General features: G+C 48.5%; 2 protein-coding genes across 3 annotated transcripts; both read right to left on the bottom strand.

Annotated features, from left to right (window-relative positions):
• Positions 1–67: 67 nt before the first annotated feature.
• On the bottom strand, positions 68–6,493 carry p2ry10 (P2Y receptor family member 10). Its single transcript, XM_030116098.1, has 4 exons — positions 6,233–6,493; positions 4,187–4,401; positions 3,924–4,104; positions 68–2,697 (listed from the first exon to the last, which is right to left on the bottom strand). Exons 2-4 carry the CDS (start codon positions 4,357–4,359, stop codon positions 1,810–1,812), a joined length of 1,242 nt encoding a protein of 413 aa, XP_029971958.1. The 5' UTR covers positions 4,360–4,401; positions 6,233–6,493; the 3' UTR covers positions 68–1,809.
• Positions 6,494–8,424: 1,931 nt separating this feature from the next.
• On the bottom strand, positions 8,425–14,617 carry lpar4 (lysophosphatidic acid receptor 4). 2 transcript variants are annotated; one of them, XM_030114756.1, is made up of 3 exons: positions 14,330–14,617; positions 9,583–10,380; positions 8,425–9,496 (listed from the first exon to the last, which is right to left on the bottom strand). In XM_030114756.1, the coding sequence occupies exons 2-3, from the start codon at positions 10,156–10,158 to the stop codon at positions 9,008–9,010; spliced, it is 1,065 nt and encodes a 354-aa protein (XP_029970616.1). In that variant the 5' UTR covers positions 10,159–10,380; positions 14,330–14,617; the 3' UTR covers positions 8,425–9,007. The 2 variants fall into 2 exon arrangements, with proteins under 2 accessions (XP_029970616.1, XP_029970624.1); XM_030114764.1 differs by lacking the exon at positions 14,330–14,617 and having other exon boundaries at positions 9,583–10,504.
• Positions 14,618–24,807: the final 10,190 nt, after the last annotated feature.

Raw genomic sequence — 24,807 nt, 5'->3', positions numbered from 1 at the left:
CACATCACACACACTCACACACACACACACACACACACACCACAGACAGCAGCACACACACCTCAGATCTGACGGTTAGCGCAGCTTTTATTTGCAGTAAATCAGACATGGCGGGATGTGTACATGGCAGTGAAACTCTTCGTTTGCAACACGTCTGATCTTTAATGAAACAAGGCATTTTAATAAAGGAGACTTTGTCCGGTGGACGACATGTTCGCCTGTTTTTAACATTTAGCTTAAAAAAGATGTGAGAGTACAAGAGAACATCAAAAGTAGACTAAAGGACAAAAGACGGAGTCCGAGCACCATTTGACATCCAATGAAAGGAAATACAGAGTCTTAAAAACCTCAACAAATAAACTAAAAACACAGATTTTTGTCCCTGAAAGCTCGAGGCAGTGACCTTTCCCGTGCATTTCCTAGAGCTTTTTTTTTTTAAATTATTTTCTTTATTCTATAATGTGCAGTCTTTTGCAAACAAAAGTATCAAAACTATACATTTTACTGAACATATTTCTCTCACTGCATGTTCACGAGTTAACTGCAGGTTTTTCTAGAATCTGTCCATCTTCTATTTGACAGGGTCGCCGGCTGCTGGAACACACACCAGTCAGCAGGATCCACTCTGAACCATCACACACACACACACACACACACACACACACACACACACACACACACACACACACACACATTCCCACCGAGGGACAATTTAGAGGAAGGCTTTTATTGGCGCGCCTCTCGGTTTCATTTCAGTCGGCTTTCTGAGGAGCCACCTGAAAATGTTTTGACATTCTTGGAGAATTTGAAATGTGGATTTTTAATGTTTTGCTCCCTCTCTGTCCGAGTTATGGGTTTTCAGACAATTACAAAGATGATATAGAGAGAAAAGGAATCATATCCAGCTATCATCCTCTCACTGGGGAAAATAAGCAGCTTTAAATGGACACTTGTACAGTGAACTGGCGGATAAATATTACTGGACTTAAATTTCCTGAAAACAACTTGTCTCAAAAAATTTCAGCTTAATGAAAAGCACATATAAAGTGCTGAGGATCACATTTTAACTGATACTGCCTTCATAAGTGCCTCCAGAACAAGGTTCAAATCACTGGAAACTAATCTCGTTTAACCTAATTTAAATTATGAAAATAAATACTACTCTTTTCTATTTGCACGAGATTTGCTTGATAATGCCACCTTCAAAAGTGAAAAAAGGTAATGGTCCATGTCATGAAAATAACACTTTCGACATACAAATCCTGACGGGCAGGTGCACAGATTAAAAACAACATTTTCCTGGAACTGCATTTCAGAAAACAAACAGAGTTTCAGATATGGTGTTGAGTCCACACCCAAAAAGTTGAAATGAGTCAGAATGAGGATAATGCAGAGTAATAATCTCTCTGGAAAGTTGGAGTTTTAATCTCATTTGAGTCCTGGAGCCTGAGTAAGCCTCTACTGAGACAAACCAGTAAAATATCAACATGAAAATAATGGCAACTCTATTTTCTACATTTTTCCTCTTTGCTTTGATGTAAACTAGCATGAAAACATTCTGAAAAAGTGTGTTTTCACTACTTTGCCCATAAGAACGCAGCGAGCTTTCATTGAGTATTGTTTTATGTGGATCACTGCTACCAGTCTTGACAGTTTCTCAACATCGTCCCCGCAGTTTCAGCTCTTGGCTGGAGCGGTCGTCCAGCCCTCCGCCTGTCCAGCTCCGGCCTGTGAGGCTTTGGACTTTTGTCAGCTTGTTTTCTGGCTCGTCAGGATCCAGTTTCTCCCTGTTTCCATTCTCTAAAGGAACTAAAGCTGCTCTCGCTCTGAGCAGCTGCTCTCCGTGCTCATGAGTCGCTGCTGCATGAGCCAGTGCGTCGGGGAGGTGACGGGCGACGACAGGACGGAGGAGAAGGACTGGGTCCGCTTGGTCAGGTGCATCCTGAACTCCGCCGTCAGGAAGTAGTAGAGGAGGGGATTGAGGATGCAGCTCAGGTTGGACAGGCACAGGGATATGGGGTGAAAGCGGCGCACGGCCAGCGTGGTGGCGCAGTGCGACACCATGCCCTGCGACACCATCAGGTAGAGCATGAAGCTGATGTGGTACGGGCCGAAGCAGAACAGGAAGAGAGCCGTGCAGGCCAGCACCATCCGCAGGGCGCGCCGCTTCTCGCCGCCGGACTGCTCCTTCTCCCCCTGACAGGCGGAGGACACCGACTGCAGCCGCCGGTGCGACGGGGGGCTGAGAGACGAGGAAATCTGCTCGTCCCGTCTCTGGTGGAGGGACCGGGCGATGCGGAAGGAGCTGTAGCCGACGCAGGCCAAAGGGATCAAGAAGCCAAACAGCTCGGCGAGCGTTATCATGGTGGCCGCCAGAGAGGGAGACAGGTGGCGCATGGGCAGGTCTTTGAAACAGCTGGAACTTTTGGCCTGGGTCGGAGAGGGACTGGTAGCCAGAGGGGCAGCGGGGAAACCTGAGGTCTGATGGGTAGAAGCAGCCTCCTCAGGGAGCGACGTGTTGGAGTGAGCCTGCACACTGAGGTCAGCGTCGCTGCTCCTCATCAGGATGAAGGGCGAGCAGGCCACGCCCACCACCACCCACACCAACGCGCTGATGGCCAGGTCATAGCGACGCCTCCACCGCCGCGCAGAGAAGGGCTTCAGCAGGAAGACGCACCGCTGCACACTGATGCACATCTGCAAACGGCAGGAGCGCGACAGTCATCAGCCACATCGATGTGTCTCACACAGTGTCTCACACACAGCGAGGCCGCAGGAGACATGACGGTGGACACCACAGCCGCTCAGACAGCTGCAACGCTGTAATGTCTGTCTGTCAGAATTATTCTTTCAAATCAAGCTCGGAAAATGCATCTGACCGACAGCTGGATTTAACAATATCTGTGAAATGTTGTGCAATATCTCATCGGAAGCTGCGACTTTAAGATATTTTGAAAGTTGTTTTTGCACCAAAGAAAAGTATGTGGTCCGTGGTACAGTACAACGGAACACACTGGGTTTTGAAGTCAGCAGACAGCTCTCTACAGAGAAATTAGCACATCTTCATAAAGTTGTGCAGAAGACGGTCAAAAGGGAAACACTGAATTCTCTTTACAAGAATGTTACAGGAAAATAGATCATAGGATCTGTTTTATGTATGGTTTAGGTTTTAGGTTTACATTCAAATCACCACTATTTTTTTAATCACATTTGGCTAAAACTCTGCCAAAATACACATTTCAACACCACATTTGTGTTCAGATCTTCATAACTGACAGTTTGAAAAAAGGGATGTATTCACATCATTTTTCTTCTTCATGATTTAAATGAAAGGTTTTCAGTGTGGAGTGGGTTTTCCCTGGGGGGTGCCAGAGAAGTTATCCCAAACACCAGCAGGACTCTGCTGGTGTTTGGGATAACTTCACCCAGCAGTCCTGGGCCAGCACTGCTTGGCTGCGCGTCCACAGGTGTGTGAAGGTGTGCATGAATGGGTGAATGTGATCAGTAATGTAAAGAGCTGCTCAAGCGGTGGAAAAACACTGAAACTGCAGATTAAATATAACAACATACCTCTTTTTTTTTTTGTATGAAATCTTGTGCATATAGCACAATAAGAGACACCTTGTGGACGAGCCAATAGTGCCCCAGTGTGGGAATTTTATTTTTCAAAAAACCAGAAGCTTTAACAGGCTGAGGTGTGGTTTACCTCAGGTTTACCTCTCACTCTTTCAAAAGCCTTTTCTGACTCTCCTTTTTTTGGGTGATTTGTTCAGTCTTTGTTTATAGTCAATGGTTTCGTGTATTTGTAGACACAGGAACTACAACTGTTGAGAGGACTTCCTGTTTGCCCTGAGTTAACCTATAGATAGAGATGAGCACACATTTATCGATTGTAGTTAAATTCCAGTGAACGTCTTGCTTACCAAGAACACGATGGCCGCATACATGTTCAAGTACTTCAGGTAGAAGCAGAACAAGCAGACTCCGTGTCCGAAAGGCCACGTGTGGGAGAAGTAATAATAAATTCTGAGAGGCAGCGAGAGGATGTGGGCCAGATCAGCGAGCGCCAGGTTTATCATGAAGATCACGGCTTTGGTTTTCTTACTGTTGAATGAGAAAAAAGAAAACGAGAGAGAGTGAGATCCAGCCGTAGTGTGAACGCCCTGTGGGTTTCTGTGTCTGAGACCTGATGTGTCTGCAGAGGACCCAGAGGGCCGTGGTGTTCAGCAGCAGCCCGGGGACGAAGACCAGCAGGTAGAAGTAGGTGTACATCTTGTCCATGCTCTCCTCCCAGCTCCTCATGTCGTGGCCACATCCTGACGAGTTGAGCACCGACTTGTCCGAAGTCTCCAGAGACATTTTTATCCTTTGATCAGTCCTTCATATTTTACCTTAAAACACCTAAAAAAGAAGTTAACAGCAGATTGATGACAGAGTAACTACAGTTCCCATGCATGTCCAGTTTCTCTGGTACCTGCAGGTGGAATTTACAGTCTTCACAGGCTGAAACTCAGCTGATAATATGGAGGTTTGATGGTTTCACATGCTCTTTCCCACCAGACAAGGTTAGCCCAGCAGTCATGCATGATGTCTAATTTTGAAAGACTTCCCGTCTCGCTGGATTAAAAGCCAAAACGGGAAGTTTATATTTATAATTGAAAGCAGCAGTTTGTCGAGCTAAAAACACCGAGAGCAAATTTTCAGTTTCATCTCTACGAGCTGTTTGTACACAAAACACACACAGACACACAAACCCACGATCCTGTAACAAAGAACGTGATCGTGACCGTGGAGAGAACGAATTCCTGGAACTGGACCGTTTCTTTTTGGACTCAATCCAGGACAGTGAATTGTGTTTAGACACGTGGTGAGCGTGTGTGTTCGTCCTGTAAAGGACTGCTGACCTGACCTGGGTGAACTTTACAGTGCGGTGTGAAATACAAGTGGCTGCAGCGTCCTCAGCGCTGGGCTGGATAAACACAGGAGCAATGAGCCACTCCAGGATTCACACTACACACCTGACTCCTCGGCTTGAACAAAGTTTTTAGGAGCATTTACAGTGTTGCAGTCACTGACTCCCCTGAAATCCCTCTTTCCCGGTGTTTTTATTCTCCGTCCCACGCACCGACTCTGCTGGCTCGTTTCTAAATGTGTTGGCTGGATCACTTTTAAACTCAACATCACTTTGAAACAGACATGACGCTTCCTCTGCCACCTGCAGCTTCAGCACATCTGATAGCATCTATTCTTAAAAGTGGCCTGAGGTGTTTCCTTTCTTTTCTTTTCGGTGACAGCCGTTGCAAACTTTGCAGGTTGATTCTAGCTGCAAAAGAACTCAGAGAATAAAATCTGTAGATAAAATGAACATTATTCGACTCAAAATCAAACGTCATTGAGGAGACACTCAGGTGTTTCTTTTGGATGTTTTGTTTGTTTTTTTTGATAAAGCTACATTTTTCAGGCTAATTTAGATCCACTGAAACTCTTCTATTATGGTCTTAATTCAAACTGATATTAATTCACTTCTATGAGGTGCTGTGCTGAAGAGGAACAGACTGAACGAAGCACAGATCTTGCTGGACGCCATGCTGGACCGTCCCGTCGGGCAGCAGACGCGACAGACGCTGTAACAGCTCTGACATTGCAAAAGACTGCGGCAGGAAATGTGTGAAAGAAAGAGCAGAGGATTGACTCCGCTTATCATCCAAGCATCACCCTTCCTTCTGCCATCGAGACGGGCCCACACCCTTCCTCAGCTGGCCACACAGGGGAACAGAGCAGCCGTTCACAGATTTTACTTTTTTTTTTTTTCTGCTTTACGGGAATTTTGCAGACAGTAAACAGGCTCCCTCCTGTGAAATGCTTGCATGTTTAGGGGTGTTTACACAGGGCTGAGACTGGTGAATAAACTAAACAACAGTTGCCAAAACTTATAAATAAAATGAGTTATATTACTAAAAACATTTCAAAGCAATTTGAATCAACATTGCTGCACTTATATGTTGTAACACACATGAAGAAATACTGAACTGATCCAAAAGGGTTTGCATCATGATTGATTTTAACTTCTTAACATGAATAAAATTCAGTATGACTTCAGCAACACGTGTCGAAGTTTTACACAACTGCAAATTCCCATCGTCAGCAAAATATGAAACATGACTGTGACTGCAAAGCGGAGCCGTGACAGCGTCGCAGATGTTCTTTCTGTAAACACCAACTCAGTCGTTACCTTGCTTTTGTTGAACTTCCCTCCTGAGCGATCGCTGCAGACGGAGGGCAGAGGTCAGACCTGGATGACCAGCAGCCTCATGGTCCAGTGGTTTCACTCTCCTGCTCAGATGCTTCCTCCCACTGTGATACAAATCATTCCAGGCAGCAGCCAGAGCAGCCTGTCTATGTGTGCATGACTGAGACACCAGCGTGAAACCGCCAGCGACGCGTCGCTGCATGAGGCGGTGAATTCAAGCGGAGGCTGGTCTGAAGCTCGCGGCTTTCCTCAGGCATGGTGACGAGAGAAAGAGGAAGCTCTGCTCTCTCTCGTGCGTGTGTGTGTGTGTGTGTGTGTGTGTGTGTGTGTGTGTGTGTGTGTGTGTTTTTCTGCCGTTTGCTACGTCATTCAGTCCCTGGCAACAGAACCAAAACCATAAACAGGTCACTGTACCCGGGTTCGGTGTGGTTAAAACCAGTTTAGCGTCAGCAGTGGAACACAAAACAGACAAACACAGTCAACAGGTGCTAGTTACTGATCTGAGAATCTTCAAGATATAAAAATCCACTTGTTTTTTTTCCCTCACAAGTAATAAACACAAACATATCCAGACATAGTCAATGTACAGTGTGAATGTTGCCTCAGTTTGTACCCTGAAATATTGTAACGGTTACCACATATAAAGTCCTGCAGTGCTTCCTCTCTCGCTTGTCACACTTCCTTTTTGGTACTAATCATTAAAAAAAAGAAAAAAAAAATTCTCTTGTAAAATGTCAAGGTCACTCTTTCACTCCTGAAGCTTAAAGCAGGCAGATTTCCGTCTGAGTGGATTCTTTACGGCTTGTGTTTTCTAAGTGTTTTTTTTCCACCCTGATCTGCAAACCCAGAAATGTTTTCACTTGCACTACAAATAGAAAACCACAGCTGCTAAGGTGAACCGGTGAAGGCTCGCTCCATCCATCCTGTTACTTTCACATCGAATGAGTTCACGCCCCGAGAAGACGAGTCTTCTCTGAGTCACGCAAGCAGCCTCTTCAGATCGGCTGGGTCTGACTGCGGATCTCTGGGTGAAACCCACACTAACCCACACCAGACGTGCTGAAAACTTCAAGTCCTCACACGAAGAGTCTTTTCTGTCTTTTCAGTCAAGTGTTTTTGTTCCCGTTCTTGACCACTAGATGGCAGAGAAGGCCACCGCTTCCTTCTGGAGTCTCTACAGCAGATCACGTGATCCACTTGTTTGATTTTTTTTTTCATGATTTGACCCTTCTGACACCACCTGAGCCGCTGAAGAGCAGTGCTCCACCCCCCGCCCACCCCCCCCCCTTTTGACTTCCTGCCCTTCTGTCCACTTCAGTGCGACCCTTGACCTCTGATATCAGTCCATCAACTCTCTGCTCCTGCTGCAAAACACAAACACTCACATGAGACGCCCAACTCGAGAGGCCCGGCAGGAAGACTGCATCGGCGCACGTTCGCTGTGATCTCTACACTACCGCTGCCAGAGTGACTGACGTTCGATTACGTTCCCCGCTAAAGCCACAGATGTCAAAACTACGCATTTCTCTGCAAAAGAATGAGTAAACAATTTGCATGAACGCTGTGAATAACAACTCAGGCAGAACAATAATTTACATTTTCTTGCAAGGCCCTGTAGTGTGCATGCAACCAGGAATGAAGTAAGAATGAGGCAGCAGGAGAAACAGTGACCCAAACGCTGCTCTCTGTGCTTCAGTATTCAACGTCCATGCAAACGGGGCATCACCCAAACTTCTGCTGACTCACTGTTTGGTGCTTCAAGAAATATAAGACGATCATTTTTGGGTAAATAGTCAACAATGTTCATCCGTACTTTGGAGCGTGTGCACATTGTGGGGTGTAAGAGACTTTGAGCAGATCTGCAGTCTCAGGCCAGATTAAGACAGAGAGAGCTCATTCAGAGGCAAACAATGGACCATTGCTCCAGTCATAATAAGCAGTTGGCCTGTGACACAGCACACAGGCCAAGGTCCTGGACTAAATCAGAGCTGCCCTGTACGCCGAGGGCGAGCTCAGTCTGGCTGCAGGGCGAACGCGAAGACAAACTCCTGCAGAAAAACTCCTCCACCACTTCAGGCCGGCGGTTTTCTCACAAAGGGAAGCTCGGAGGAGGGTCGGCCGAGGGGCCGGGCAGCGGGACGGGGGAAAGAATTAATAAACACAGCGATCATTGCAATTCAAATCAGACATTTAGTGGCCTCAGAATTCAACTGGGGACAAATTTAATTCAAAAGATCAACTTGTTGCTCTGTTAAACAGGAGTAACAATAGGTTTCAGCACAATGGACGGTATCATAATAATAATAACATCTAACATGATATAATGCACTGTGAACAACAGAACTTAAGAAATTCTTCTTACAAAAGGACTTAACAGCAATATTTTTAACAGTGTTGATGGAAATCTGTGTGTGTGTGTGTGTGTGTGTGTGTTAAGCCTGAGTGACGGTGTGTTGGAGCCTCTCTGAGGGGCTCGGCGTGTCTCTGGACTGTTACACATGTCCGTGTGTGGCGGAGTCTCTGGTCCCCGTCGTCTTCTCTTACAACAAACACAGATACATTCCTCTTGTTCTCCGCTGCTGGATTAATCCACAAAGCCCAGGCCATACCCCGGGACTTACCTCAGGACTTAACTAATCTGGTGAGCTATGTGTTTGCCACTTCCAGGGCAAAAACAGCTGATTGCTTTATTTTTCAAGTTCAGGATTCCTGCTGCACCCGCCTCGTCCTTCTTTAAGTCTTTTCTTGCCCACCGAGTCAGAATCGGCTCTCTGATATCGTCGTGTCTTTGCCGTTGCTGGCTGCGGCGTGTGTGTCTCTGGGGAGAGTGTTTGCCGTGTCCTGAGTCTCCGTGTCGCTGCGGGGAATGCTCTCGGGCCGGGACCCAGACCCTTTGGCCCCCAGGGTCAGGCTCTTCTGGAAGCTCTCGGACGTGAAGTAGTAGACCACCGGATCCAGGCAGCAGTTCAGGGTGGCCAGGCACAGGGTGACGGGGTAAAGCATCCGGGCAAAGCGCTCCACCGCACAGTTCGCCAGGGCCTGGGTTCGCACCAGCGCGTACACGAAGAGGATGGAGTTATAGGGGACAAAGCAGATGATGAAGATCCCCAAATGAACCAGGATCATCCGCAGGACCCGTTTCTTGCTGTCGCAGCCGTGACCGACGGTCACCGGGCGGCGGAGCGTCCGCAGCACCAGCGAGGAACACACCAAGTTGGCAAGGAGGGGGAAGAGGAAGCCCACAATCTGAAAATAAAAAGCATACACAAAAATGCATTGAAGTCAAAAAAACGGAAAGCGAGTGTGACGGAGCAGCGACGGTCTCACTTCACCTCGATGAAGATGGTGATCTTGGACAAGTAGGTCCTCCAGGTGCTCTTGGAGAAGCCCTCGAAGCAGGTGGTGGCTCTGTGCCTGCTGTTGATGGTGGAGAAGAAGGTCACGGAGATCCCTCCGCCCACGATGGTCAGCCACACGGCGGCGCACACCAGCGCCGCGTTCCTGCGCGTGCGGATGGAGCGCGAGCGGAAGGGGTAGACTATGGCCAGGAAGCGGTCCACGCTGATGCAGGTGAGGAAGAGCATGCTGCCGTAGATGTTGGTGATGAAGGCCGTTCCCGACACCTTGCACAGGCCGTCTCCAAAGGGCCAGTGGCGGTTGACGTTGTAGAAGACCTTGAAGGGCAGCGTGAAGACGAACACCAAGTCCGATAACGCTAAGTTAGTCATAAACATGGTGGTCTCGTTCCGCATCTTCATCCGGAAGCAGAAGACGAAGAGGGCCGCGCAGTTGGTGATCAGGCCCAAGACGAAGACCACGCTGTAGACCACCGAGTACAGGTTGTACTTGAAGGAGTCGTCGATCCCACAGTTCTCCATTCCGGTCTCGTTTATAACCAGACTGGCCATGGTGACAGCTCGGACAGCGAGACGGCGTCCGCGGGACGAGGGCGCACAAAAGCCGTCAGGAAGAAGGAGGGGGGGGGGGGGGGGGGGGGGGGGGTCGGCGGATATCTGGGGATCGAAGGTGTCAGCAGGGAACCAAGCAGTCAAACCCCCTCCAACTCATTGTGGACACAAATGGAAGCGGGGACGGTCAGGATGCGAGGCTGCGGGGCCGGGACGGTCCTCCTGCCGAGAGAAACGGAAGACGCACTCAGACACTTCCTCTATAAAAGCTGCGGACGGGGAAACAAACATGTACGCTCCTGAATAGGATGAAGGTCGCCTGTAAAAATCTTCAAAACACGATCAAACTCTACGAAGAAGAAGCTGGACTGGACATGAACAGAAACTGCTAATTTATTCATGAAGCAGAGTTAAACAGCTCAATAAAACCCTCCGCCGGCCAAGAAAACACTGGAAAGAACCAATGGCTTAACTCCAGCTGGAAGGAGAAAGCAACGGGGCATGCTGGCTGGAAGGAAAAGCCGTGAGAGAGCTGCTCCCACCATTACTGAGCTCCGCTCGGCTCAAGGCACAATAGTTTTGTCAAACATTAGCAGTTACAGTAATCCCACATTGTGGATTACAATGTGTTTTCCCTCTGTTTACATGAAGAGATGAGTGATGTCAGAACAGGAACCGGCCTGCTGGGAGTGTGTAGCATGTGTGTGTGTGTGTGTGTGTGTGTGTGTAGCGCTCCAGCTCTCTTATCTCCCGCTGTGTGTACAGCGAGCTGTTTTCACACGTAGCCGTTACACTGAGAGCCCAGAACTCAATTCTTCCGCGCTGAAAACAAAATCTCACTCGTCCAAACTGATATTCGTCTTAGATATCGTCACCATTCTTGTTGGGGACAATCGCTTGGCAGATGCCTGCGTGTGAATTATGACTTGTTCCACTTTCATACAAAACTCAGAAACGAGTTGAAGACATCTCAAAACAACATGTGCTGAAATTGGAATTAGGAGCCGGTGTTTATTTATTCTTGAATATAAGTGAAGGTCCCAGGCCAGCAGTCCTGGTTTGGATGAGATGTAGAAGACAGATAGCTCAACAGATGAAAACAAGTGATACTGAAATGGAAAACAATACCTAATTTTGTCATATAATAGTCAAATTCGATTCAGTTATCTCAAATGATGCTGCAAATAACAGTGAGAAATGATGGCCAGAGGAAGGTTCAATCATGATTCCTATTACATCAGCGTAAAGCTGCTATACTGCCGGGTTTGAGTTTTTTAAAGGTATTTTCTGTCTGATCCACAACAGTGAACTCCACAGTTTGACTGTTTGGATCCAGTCCAGATCAAAGGAAGAGACGTTAAGCACAACATTCAGACCAGTCAGATGTCTGAAAAGAAATCACAGATCTCTGCATTTCTCCCCTGGGATATTTAAGACACGTTTCTCTGACTTTACCACTGGCATCCAAAGCAGATGCAGCTCACATCACCAGAAATGTGCAATAAGCACATCTGAAGACTGGAGCAGAGATCAGAATACCTGGAAATAACCAATGCTCATGTAGAACATGCAGACTCCACAGAGAATTTCCAAACCCAGAAGGGATCCTAAGAGTGTAAAACCTCCACACCACCTTGTTGCACTATATCAGAACATTTAACCTTTTTAAAATTGATTTAATTGCATAATTTTAACGAGTACACCCCAAATTCAGAGCACTTTTCTGTTTTATTCCTAATAAAAATGAATCTGAATTTGCAGAGCATGAAAGCAAAGTGTATGGAAACATAATTTATCACAGTTCAGTCAATGTTTTGTGATATGTATATTGCACAAGTAGATTCTGTGATAACTTTAAATCTGCAATATATTTAGAAGTCTTTATTTACATCGATCATGGTAACTTTTTGACAAATGTTAGTTCGTCTCTCTTGACATTACACAGCCACAGTAAACAACACTGTGTTGCAGAAGTGACTCCTACACAGTCACAGTCATACCGACTGTTCTGAGATCCGAGTTTGACTGTGATAAACTCCACAAACAAAGGTGGACATTAAACATGAACTTTTTGCACAGGTCAACATTCACACTGCATCTTTCCTGTGAAACTTTAAAGACACTGGCAAGTTGAGCAAACAGTAATTCAATACGTTCAGTTAGGTGAAATTAAAACCACAAAGATCCTAAACATTTAAAAGTATCAGACTGAATCCTGACAAGTCAAAACATTTTTTTTTAGTCACAAGGAACATGAAGTGTAATGTCTCCTGTGGATATCGACAGAGGTTTTTTTAAACTGATAAATATCAAATTATAGGGCTTATGTCACCTCGAGATGAGAGACAAGACGCTGAAGGATGTGGAGCCTCTGGGAGTCGCTTGAACGATGATTTCTCTTGACACTGGAAATGTAGGAGGAGTTGAGCCGCTTTTTATCTGTATTGATTTTGACCGCCCGCCTATCTAAAATCTCCCTGTCTTCAGACTCCATGGGTGTGCAGTCCCGACCGGCTCCGATTTAACGAGCTAACAAGGCTTCATCATGTTACACAACTGATCTGACAGAGAGATTCCGAGCAGGCACAAAAATCAGAGAGCCTCTGGATAAGAATCGCTGTCTTTTCAACAAACACACACATAAAAGGCAACCCTGTGCGTGTGTGTGTGTGTATGTGTGTGTGAGCAGTCCATCAGTTGTGTCCTGTGCCAGCTGCAGTGTGACATCTTTACAGCGTTTTCACACGCCTACCTAACAATGCCCTCACTGTGCCGATCGGCCCCAAACAGACCCACACATGCAAAAGTCTCGAATAAACTGGAGGGAAGCAGTTCCTGCAGTGCCAGTCCTCGCACACAGACGCACACAGACGCACACAGACGCACACAGATGCACACCCACGCACTGCATGGCTCTGTGTACCGTGGCTCAGGCCCAGGACCCCCGACGGCGCCCGCTCCATATTCAGCTGGTGTTGTTTCTGCGGGGAGTCGGATCTATAGGACGTTAAATCTGAAAGTTAAAAGAGAGCTGGAGCGCCGACACATGGACGCGGGCCGTGGATTACTAGAAAGTCCCGTCCAGGGGATTGCAGTCCCGTGTGTCTGTCTGTGTGTTTGTGTGTGAAATCCACACACACGGACAGCTGCACCGTTCCAGGGTTTCCCCCCGCGGCCGATCCCAGCAGTGACCGAACAGGGCCTCTGGGACCCGCTGATCTGGACGGATCAGGTTCAGGCTCGCCTCGCACGTCCAGCTGTTCCTTTCTCTCACATGCTCGGAGAAAGAGGGCAGGGAGGGCTGAAGGTGGAGGACAAACAGACACGCAGCTCTGAAAGAGGACATCTCCGCTGCTCCAGACTGAGGAAACTTCCTGTTCAGTGTAAAAATCTAATCATGCAACAAATCACCACCACGGCCACGAATAGAGGCATGATTACTCATCTACTGAAGAAGTAAACAGGTCAAGATTCAGCTACATGAAAACTTATAGACCCATTCCTACAACAATAATCGCAAAAAAGCTGTCGAAAAATATTTACTGAGTTCATTATTCTATGAAGAGAGATGTCTCTGCCACTGATTCGATGACCTGACACTGATAATAGGATAGACCGGTGCGCTCATAATCAACAGGCAGCAGACATCCTGAGTGGATGAAGCATCACGGAAGATGGACAGATGTTAGCAACATTCACAAATTCACACACAGTGATGTTGGAGAGAATAATGTGATTAATTAAAGTAAATTCATGTTTTGAGTCGACATTTGTTTACTATGTTTTTTTTTTTTTTTGTTCAATTGTAAAAATGTGATTTGAATGTCAGGTAAACTGAGTCCAATGTAACACTGCATGTAGTAACAGTAAAATAAAAGTAATGTTAAAGCTCAAATCTTCAGGACTTTTTCCCACTCCGAGAGCAAACCAAAGTCAGAAATGTAGACTTTAATCTATTTTTCAGACGCCGTTGCTGTGTGATGAACACAATTCAGCCTTTTCCATGCAGAAAATGTGCTGATGAGCTGAAAACACTTGTTAACGACAGGAAACATCACAAGCAGCTTTTCCTCAGCGTCGATTCCAGTAGAAAACAGCTGCTTCAGTTCAGCCCCAGCTTCAGTTTGTCCCGGTGCCGGTGCCGGTACCGAGCAGAGCGGGTCATACTCACCGCAGCTGGATGGAGGTGACAGCTCTCCTCCCGGTGCGCGCGGCCACACAACTACACCTCCACACCGGTCCTCACACACACACACACACACAAACACACACACACACACACACACACACACTCACACACTCACACACACACTCACACTCACTCCAGGTTCCGCTGATGTCCCGTTTCACGCTCCTAACCGAATGAAACACCGGGCGGAGAGCCGGTCAGTGAGAGAGTGAGTGAGAGAGTGAGTTAATCCAGTCGCTCCGTCCGTCCGCTGGGAAGAGAGCACGAGCCGCGCCTGCACGCCCGGTGCGTGCGCGCGCGCGCTCACAGGAAAAGAGACAATGGCCCCTCGACTGGGCAGCAGAGGGAGGAGAGGAGTTTATCTATCTATCTATCTATCTATCTATCTATCTATCTATCCATACAGAAAATTTCTCATTTAATTGTTAAATATCCAAAAAACGTCTGGATTGAAGTAGCATCTCACTCAACGAAGCTGAGTTTGAATGTTTTATTAATTTTATTTTCCTCGATGCAAAATTCTTCTTTCACAAACACAAATTTACCTACAGACACCCTACGTTCCCATCTATAAAGCCTGTAAAGATTTGCAAAAACTTCTACCCTGAATCTGTAAACTGATGTTATTTCTCTCTTATTCACATATGCTCATATGTCCCCATTTACTTTATTTTGTTTATTAAATTGTCTTAAAAAAATGCTACAGATAAATGTTCTGTCATAATCAAATTTTCACTGTTATTATGTTGTCATTTCCTGTTGCATACAGTTCTGTGCTGTTCACATCGTCTGATAATTTCTCTCTTGTTTGTTCTAACTTGATTAAAAAAAACAATACTAACCAAGCAATCTGCATCTGATACTCAAAAGTAAATGTCTGATCAATATAAAGCTACCGTCAGAGTATTTCTGAAGGATTTACCTCGTCAGTGATATGAAACAATGTAGTAGGTCTTTATATCTTTGAAGCCAAGAAGCAATAAAGACGAGGATTTGTAATCCAGGGACTATTTACACATTTCAAGCAAATGGTAAATGGTAAACGGTCTACACGTATATAGCGCTTTTACACTGCATTGACAGAGCCCAAAGCGCTTTACACTGCATTATCACATTCACCCATTCACACACACATTCACACACTAGTGGAGGCGGCTGCCATGCAAGGCGCTCAGTCCATCCACTGGCAACAACATATTGTTTTTGTGTTTCAGAAAAGTTTTGTGTTTTCATGGAAACATTTTGAAAACTAGAATTTGGCACTCAGAGAGCGCAGACCTCCGCCACAGGTGAAATCAGTCACCAACAACAATAAGAACACCATATATATTTATCAGTAAATAAATGTAAACAAAGCCTGTCATCAATTTAAGACGTAGTACTGAGGCCCTCTGCTGGATAGATACAGTACTACACTGGTCAAATGAAAGTCGTCACCCTAACGGAACTCAGCAATAAAAAAACAACACAATGATGGACATGCAGAGATGCATAACAAAGGAAACGAACAGTCCAACATAGGGTGAAATCACTTACAAAGCTCTGATCAAGTTTTGAAGAGAAGCCAACTTGTGGCGATTTTGTCTTGCTGCTGCGCGACTGTTCCGTCCGTGAAACAGGTCCGACTAGGAACTAAAACTAAAGTTCCACTGGGCGGTACACCCTATCGGTCAATGATAGAGAATCCTTTAAAAAATTCGTGATGATCCGGATCATCACCAAAATTTAATGGATTCTTAGTTAGCCCAAGACCCACCTTTCCACAAAGTTTCATTGCAATCTGTCCTTTATTTTTTTCCGTGATCTTGCTAACAAACCAACCAACCAACCAACAAACCGATGTCATTACATAACCTCCTGGCGGAGGTAAGGATGTCCGTTTCCATGGAGATGGCTGAAAACATGTGGTTTTCTTGTCTTCACCCACTAGTGGGTGCTGATAATTGTTTTTGTAATAAAACTTAAAGCACGTGCAGAGAACAACACTCTAATGGACAGGAGAAGAAATCGAGAGTCGTTATCAAAAAGTTGTGTTTGCAATGGCTGTTTGCACTGTTGTAATGTAAACGGAAACCTAAAACACAACCAAATTTTTCTGTTTCATTTGAAAACATTGTGTAAATGTGGTCTCAGTGCGTTCATGTCATGATTAAGAAATTTCACCATGCTCTTGAAAAAAATAAGAAAAAAGGAAATGAACTCAAGAATGTATGGTTGTTGGCTCCTTCATTACAAGGCTTTCTGTATCAGGGTTCTTGTGTTTTGTTTTTGCGAAACTCCAAAGACCCATTTAAACGTAGCAAAAACGGTGATATTTCAATGCGTTTGGGCTTCTTGTTTACATGTGAATTGAGCTACAAGCAAGCAAAAATGCTTAGACTGTAGTGGGTAGGCATAATTCACCCACGGAACGTTGTTTCGTAGGTTGGTTCCGCACGGACTGTTATTGTTGTTGCACTACCTTTTCACGTGTGCTGTAAGGTTTTCATTCATTCATGTCAGTAAAGAGATTTGCTCCAGTTTTTGACACTCCGCCTCAGTCTCCCTCTCTTCAGCGCTACACTGGTGACCCCGACGTCAGTCCCGTTGAAGTTTCAGCGACTGATCAGAACTTTGAACAGAGCAGCATGGCACATGCCACCGTTCTGAAGCTACCGGAGTTTTGGGAGACATCCGCGGCTACATGGTTCGCGCAGGCGGAGGCTCAGTTCGCCCTCCGGGACATTACGGACGACACCACGCGTTATTACCACGTTGTGTCGGCGCTCGGGAGCTCCACCGCGGCCAGAGCAGTGGCCTTCATCACGGCTCCCCCCGCCCGGGATAAATACGCAGGTCTCAAAGCTTATCTCCTTAAGACTTTTGAACTGTCACACTCGGAACGAGCCCGCCGCCTCCTCGCTATCCAGGGCTTGGGGGACAGTAAGCCGTCCGAGCTCATGGAGACCATGCTTAACCTGCTGGGCGCAGAGGAGCCGAACTTCCTCTTTATGGAACTGTTTCTGCGACACATGCCGCCGCACGTCCAGACGGCGCTCGCTAATACGACCATCACCGAGCCCCGCGCCCTGGCGGAGGAGGCAGACCGGTTTTTCCTGGCGACCCAGCGTTTCGCCCCTGACATACTGGCCCCGACGCGCAGCTACACGCCCCCCGGCACCAGCGGTTCCCCCGGTCAGAAACACACAGCCGCCGACAGCCGCGCCGGCGCTGGTTGGTGCTATTTTCACGCACGTTTCGGCGCCAAAGCCAAGAGGTGCCGCTCTCCTTGCAGCTTCAGTGCGGGGGGAAACGACAAGGCCTGCGCTCAGTAGTGGCCGTGAGCGCGGGCCCTACGAACCGGCTGCTTTTCATCAGGGACACTCTCTCCGGGCTGAGATTCCTCTGTGACACCGGCGCCCAGAGGAGCATGCTGCCTGCTTCAGCAGACGACACTGCAGGCGGGGCGCACGGCCCTCCCTTAACTTCTGCCAATGGCGCCCCCATCCGGACCTATGGCGTGAGGTCAGTGAACTTATGCTTCGGCGGCCAGCGTTTTTCATGGGACTTTGTTACAGCCGACGTCTCATTTCCCCTCCTTGGCGCGGATTTCCTATGCACCCACGGGCTGCTCGTGGACGTCAAGAACGGGCGGCTGGTGGATGCGCTGACCTTCTCCTCCCTGGCGTGTGTCCGCGACGAGGGGACGTATGACGGTCTCTCCGGCTCACTCTCCGACGGCGACGCTTACCAGCGGCTGCTGGGCGAATTCCCCAGCCTGACTCGTCCCACCTTTTCCGCTGCTGCGACCAAACACGGTGTGGAACATCACATTGTGACGCAGGGCCCCCCTATCCATGCTAGGGCCCGACGGCTCAATCCGGAGAGGTTGGTGGCGGCTAAACTGGAGTTTGCCAACATGGAGCGACTCGGCATCATTCGTCGTTCAGACAGCCCCTGGGCCTCACCTCTCCACATGGTCCCAAAATCAGACGGGGGCTGGCGGCCGTGTGGGGATTACCGCCGCCTCAACGACGCCACCACGCCCGACCGCTACCCCGTCCCCCACATTCAGGACTTCTCCGGTCACCTGGCGGGGAAGTTGCTGTTTTCCAAGGTGGACCTTGTGCGGGGGTACCACCAGGTTCCCGTTTGCCCCGCGGACATTCCAAAGACGGCGGTGGTGACGCCTTTTGGACTGTTCGAGTTCTTGAGGATGCCGTTTGGGCTTAAGAACGCTGCCCAGTCGTTCCAGCGGCTGATGGACTCGGTATTGAGGGACATGCCTTTCGTCTTCGTATACCTGGACGACATCCTGGTCGCCAGCTCCTCGGAGGAGGAGCACAGGACGCACCTCCGGGCCCTGTTCACGAGGCTTGACCAACATGGCCTCATCATTAACCCAGCCAAATGTGTTTTCGGGGCGCCGTCCATCCAGTTCCTCGGACATTTCATCACGAAGGACGGAGCCGCCCCCCTCCCGTCGAAGGTGGAGGCAGTTTCAGACTTTCCCCGCCCACGTTCGGCCCGGGGACTCCGAGAGTTTCTCGGGATGGTCACGTTTTACCACCGATTCATCCGCTGAGCGGCGCACGTCATGCGCCCGCTTTACGAGGCCCTGAAGAACAAAAGCCCCAACCAGGACATTGACTGGACTGCTGAGAGGGACAGGGCATTTGAAGACACTAAGACAGCGCTGTGCCAGGCCGCCATGTTGGTCCACCCGTCTCCTGGCGCCCCGATCGCCCTCACGACCGACGCGTCTGACTTCGCTGTTGGCGCTGTGTTGGAGCAGTGGGTCGATGGTGCCTGGGAGCCGCTCGCCTTTTTCAGTCGTCAGCTGGTTCAGCGGGAACGTAAGTACAGCACGTTCGACAGGGAGCTGCTCGGCGTCTGGCTGGCGGTCCGCCACTTTCGTTTCTTCCTGGAGGGCCGCGAGTTTACAGTTTTCGTCGACCACAAGCCCCTCACGTTCTCCATGTCGAAGCTAGCCGAGCCGTGGTCCGCCCGCCAACAGCGCCAGCTGTCGTTCATCTCGGAGTACACCACGGACATCCGTCACATCTCTGGCAAGTCCAACGTGGTCGCTGACTGCCTCTCCAGGGCAGCCGTCGGCGCCGTGCATTTGGGGCTGGACTACGCGCGGATGGGGGCGGAGCAGGCTTCGGACCGGGAGGTTCAGAGCCTCATGGTTTCAGACACCGGACTGCGCCTGGAGGAGGTCGCGGTCGGTGACTCGAGCGTTAAGTTGTGGTGCGACCTCTCTACTGGCCAGCCGCGACCGCTGGTTCCTATTGGCTGGCGGAGGACTGTTTTCGAGGCGGTGCATGGCCTCTCCCACCCTGGCAGGAAGGCGTCGGTGAGGCTGGTGGCTCTGAAGTTCGTCTGGAGAGGGCTGAAGAAGGACGTGCGGTCTTGGGTCGACTCATGCGTGGCCTGTCAACGCGCAAAGGTGCACCGCCACACCAAAGCCCCGTTGGAGCCGTTCACTGTCCCCGAGAGGAGGTTCGACCACGTTAACATCGACCTGGTGGGACCCCTGCCCCCGTCCCACGGCTTCACCTACCTCCTCACCATGGTGGACAGAACGACCCGCTGGCCGGAAGCCGTGCCCCTCGACTCGACATCTTCTGCCGACGTGGCCCGGGCTTTCATCGGGGCGTGGGTCGCCCGCTTCGGGACCCCTTCTGACCTCTCATCTGACCGCGGCACGCAGTTTACGTCGCAGATCTGGAACGCGGTCGCTGATGGTCTGGGGGTCAGGTTGCACCGCACGACCGCCTACCATCCCCAAGCTAACGGGTTGTGCGAGCGGTTCCATCGCTCGATGAAGGCCGCCCTGCGTGCCAGTTTGACTGAGGGAAACTGGGTGGACAAGCTGCCCTGGATCATGCTCGGCCTCAGGACCGCCCCCAAAGAAGACCTACAGGCCTCATCTGCAGAGTTGGTCTACGGCCAGGTGCTGCGCGTTCCGGGGGACTTCATTCCGGAGGCCACAGCTCCGTGGTCTGCTGCCAAGCAGCGTTCCTCCCTGCTGGAGGCCGCAGAGGCTTTCGTTCCTGTTCCCACGTCACGGCACGGCCCCCCCGTTTCCCACGTGCCTTCCAGCCTACGCTCGGCGGGTTTTGTGTTTGTTCGCCATGATGCCCACTGCGGACCCCTGCGCCCTCCCTATGACGGGCCGTTTCGGGTCCTGCAGCACGGGAGCAAGAGCCTGATCGTGGACCTTGGTGGTCGGCAGGAGACTGTGTCCATCAACAGGGTTAAACCGGCCCACGTCGATGTTTCTGGTCCGTTGGAATGGGGTATTTTCACAGCTTCACCACTTCCTGAAAATAGCTGTGCACATTCATTTCCTGTCTTGCATTATTGGCCAAACTGATTAATCCAGGTGTGTCTGGTTTAGACTGCTACAACAAGACACACCTGGATTAATCATTTTGGCCAATAACGCAAGACAGGAAATGAATGTGCACAGCTATTTTCAGGAAGTGGTGGAGCTGTGAAAATGGCCCATTGGCCCGCGCTCCGCGCAGGGGCCGCCCCCCCTTGCCCCGTTCCCCCCCGGACCGTGTTTCCCCTGCGGGGCCTTTACCTCGTGGCCTGGTGGACTGTCCGGGGGTGCCCGCCTCCTCCTTTCCCACCCCCGCTGTCCGCACCCGACTGGGTCGGGCTGTTGTCCCTCCCCGGAGCCTGGACTTTGACTATGGGTGAATTCTGGGGGGGGCTTGTGTAGTGGGTAGGCATAATTCACCCACGGAACGTTGTTTCGTAGGTTGGTTCCGCACGGACTGTTATTGTTGTTGCACTACCTTTTCACGTGTGCTGTAAGGTTTTCATTCATTCATGTCAGTAAAGAGATTTGCTCCAGTTTTTGACACTCCGCCTCAGTCTCCCTCTCTTCAGCGCTACAAGACATTGAAAAACTGTCTCTAAATTTACATGAAGACAGGAGGAGATGGAGATTAATGTCACAATATGCGGCAGGAGCATCATCAACGTCGTGTGTGCGACGTGTATCCAGGATTCTGATTTGCTTTACACTTCTCGTTACTCTGCGTCATGTTCTTTTGAAAATGCAGAGGGGGAAATATCCGTTTTTATACCCAGCCATGTGAAAATGCGGTTAAACTCTGAGTCTTGTTCCAGGCTCCTTGGCTTGCCCTCCTCTGGTTTGATTGCTGGTCCTGTCCTGATGTCTTTCAGCTGTGTGCAGTGTGCTGATCGCCGTCACCTGCCGCTCTGGGTTTATTAAGTTCTTGTCTCTTCAGCTCTGCTTGTCAGTCCGTCTTCATATCTGTGTTCTCCTGCATGTCTCTGTTTCTATGTCTCTGTGCTTTTGAGTTTTAGTCTCCTGTTCAGTTTATGCTCCCTTACTCCCTTGCCTTGAAGGCTTTCTTGGTTTTCTGGAATATTTAGTTTCACTGAGTTTGGCAATGAAATGAGTTTCTCCATCAGCGACGGCGGAGTCCTCATCCCCCAGCCCAAACATAACGCCCTGTTGTTACAGTTGCAACAGGACTTCCTGAATTGTATTTCATATACATCAGCATATTTCATCAACTTAAATATAGGTGTTAAATGTGTTTCTGACAGCCTCAGAGCATCCAAAGCCCTCAGACCCCCACCAGGGTCTGGAACAGCTGCTTTAAGGCAATGAAACTGTGGTTCATGCACAGTTTTTTGGGGTGGATTGTGTACGCAGCTCTTCATGCAGCCTAAAAAAACTGTGGTTGTGTGAAAGAGTTTTACAAATAAAAAACTAATCTACAAATCAATCATTACAAAAATTAAAATAGAACTGTCCACATTTCAATGTCAAATATGTTTTGTGGTTTTTTTAATGATCACACATGTTACATTCTTCAACTTGATTACTGCAGATTCCAAGTCTTTAGAGGTATGAAGTCTGGAAAATGGATGAGTGGCTCCAAACAATTGACTGGCTGCAGACCAACTGACAACAAACCAGCGATGAAAAATAGTCACATAAAAAGAAGTTTGAGCTTAAAATAGATGTGTCATGTCTTCATAGTGCCTGACAGTGTCACACAGACTAAACACTCCGTTAACTGTGGTGTGCGATGACTTAGAATAACACACATAAGTGCTATTCTGGATGATCAAAGTCCTGTAACACCATTGTTACAGCACTATAATGATATCTAGTTATTTTTAACCAGGTGACAAGTTGGTGTCGGACAGTTTCCCATTGTGTCCAGACTGGCATGAAGCTGTGTGTGTGTGTGTGTGTGTGTGTGTGTGTGTGTGTGTGTGTGTGTGTGTGTGTGTGTGTGTGTGTGTGTGTGTGTGTGTTCTCGTATTTCTATCCTTGTTGGGGCCAAATGTCCCCACAAGGATAGCAAAACGTGAAACGACGTGCCTTGTGGGGACCTTTTTCCGGTCCTAAGTAGGAGAAACAGTGTTTTCTTGACCATGTTGTTGTTACTGAAAAAAGTAAAAGTGCAAAAACATTTCTTTAGGGTTAGGCTTTGTTGTGGTGTGGGTTAGGGTTAGGGTAAGGGTCAGGGTTAGGGGCTAGACATGAATGGGAGTCAATGGACGGTCCCCATGAGGATAGAAATACGAGACTGTGTGTGTGTGTGTGTGTGTGTGTGTGTGTGTGTGTGTGTGTGTGTGTGTGTGTGAGACTGACAGAGTCTGAGAGGGAGGCACTTGGCAGAGGGGAAGTGGTCTTCGGGGGTAGCGTCTGGCAGGCTGACCACTCCACAATAGCAGCAGGGAGGACAGGACATCCTGCTTACCGCACAAGCTGAACTCAGACCCACACATGAACGCCCTCACACACACGTTGACTGTGCACACACACAATGCTTCACACAACACCAGATGTCTTTGGCCTTCCTAATTGTCGGTGTTCAAGAGCATGCCCTGGAGTCATAAACTGTGTTAAAATACTCCTTCCTTAATGATGTTTTGCAACATGATTTCTATTTTTACGCACAAACGGTCGGCCGACATGGTTTTCCCTCATTAGGTCAGATGGAAGCAAGGAAAGTACTTCAAACTCTTCAGAAGGCCAGTGTCTGGCACATGTTTCAGAAAGAGAGAAGAACACCTGGGGAGCGCTTGGTTTTTCTGAAGTCTTCCTGGTGGTGCTTAGGTTGTAGGCAGTAGGCCATTTTCACTGTCTCCATCAAAATCTCTCACCTCTCAATCAATAGGTCCAACATTCTCTGTTCTCTAAACTCTGGAGAAACACCTGCATGAAAATATGTATTTAAACCTCCTGAAAAACTAAGGGTGTGAGATCTCGTGAGATTGAATCATGACGGGATTTGTTGCTTAAAGGAATATTACGAATATTTTGGACCCACGCCCTATCCCTATCATTTACAAAATGAGATAAGCTCATAAATACCTTTTTTGTGTCTCTGCATCCAGTGGCTGGCCCCCAGCAGTTAGCATCGTAGTTCGCTTAGCTCAATTGCTGGAAGCCAATAGGAAACAGAGCCGGACTGACGAAAGTGGACAAAATCCTCCTTCCAGTGGTCCAGGGGACGGCGTATTAGCACGTGAAGTTAATCTGAATGGTCATAAAACATTTTAAAAGACGTGTTTTCTTTTCAATCCATTAAAGCTAGGGTTGGCGATCTTGGAAAACTAGCGTTAGCATGTAGCATCTCCCCAAGGCTCCGCCTAGCTAGCTCCGCCCAGCTCCCACCCCATTGGAGGAGCTCCCGTAGGGAGGGGAGATGCGGAGACGTTCGTGGTGCGTGCGGTGCGCGCGGCACTTCCGCGTCCAGTGCGTTCCTGACGTAACCTGTCCTCAGCGCTTCGTTTCTTCGTTTTTCTTTATTTGCACAACGCCAAGGTATGGCGCACTGAACAGTGAGTGAACCCCCAAACATTCTTCTCCGCCATTCTGCAACGACGCTCCGTCCTTCTACGCGCGCACTGAACCAGGGTCAGTGCACACGTACATGTACGCGCAGGGGGCAGGTCGAACGGCGAAGGGATTTGATTGGTTTAAAAAAAGGTGTCCCCTCAAGACCATTGGTTGCTGTTTGCCCCGTTTTACTCCTGCTGTAGATAGTGGATATTTTCCAAACTGCTTTAAAAACACGTTATGAATTGCTTCCCATCGGGTCATAAAGATCATTTTAACCAGTATTTAAAAAAATGTATCTCATTCAAATCGCCAACCCTAGCTTTAAAATAACGTTTTGATCCACACAGATCTGCACAAGCATAGTGCTCCGCGGAAGGATATACCGGAGCACAGCAGCAGAAGCCGTAGACTCAACCGCTGTGCGCCGAGTCTATGCTGGAAGCCGAGTCACAGCTTCCGGCTGTGTTTACATCGCTCTGTTTAATGTCCTGCGGCTGCAGACACACTGAAGCCCAAAATGATTCATATTTCAGGCAAAATTAGGCTCAAAGTTACTTTTATTAATCTTTGTTTTATTTACCAGATATCATACAGGCATTTTACTAAAGTTGATAAGATGATGTACAAG

The sequence above is a fragment of the Salarias fasciatus genome, chromosome 2, assembly GCF_902148845.1.
Source record: "Salarias fasciatus chromosome 2, fSalaFa1.1, whole genome shotgun sequence".
Lineage (NCBI taxonomy): Eukaryota > Metazoa > Chordata > Actinopteri > Blenniiformes > Blenniidae > Salarias > Salarias fasciatus.
This window is presented reverse-complemented; position numbering and strand designations above follow the sequence as displayed.

What these genes read in the sequence shown, in the direction of transcription:
- p2ry10 (XM_030116098.1), bottom strand. Translation starts at nt 4,359, where the DNA reads ATGTCTCTGGAGACTTCGGACAAGTCGGTGCTCAACTCGTCAGGATGT. An exon ending in GTCCTCTGCAGACACATCAG is followed by an intron (nt 4,105 to 4,186) that starts GTCTCAGACACA and finishes CTCATTCAACAG; the next exon opens with TAAGAAAACCAAAGCCGTGA. An exon ending in ATGCGGCCATCGTGTTCTTG is followed by an intron (nt 2,698 to 3,923) that starts GTAAGCAAGACG and finishes TGCCGTTTGCAG; the next exon opens with ATGTGCATCAGTGTGCAGCG.
- lpar4 (XM_030114756.1), bottom strand. Translation starts at nt 10,158, where the DNA reads ATGGCCAGTCTGGTTATAAACGAGACCGGAATGGAGAACTGTGGGATC. An exon ending in AGATCACCATCTTCATCGAG is followed by an intron (nt 9,497 to 9,582) that starts GTGAAGTGAGAC and finishes TTTTATTTTCAG; the next exon opens with ATTGTGGGCTTCCTCTTCCC.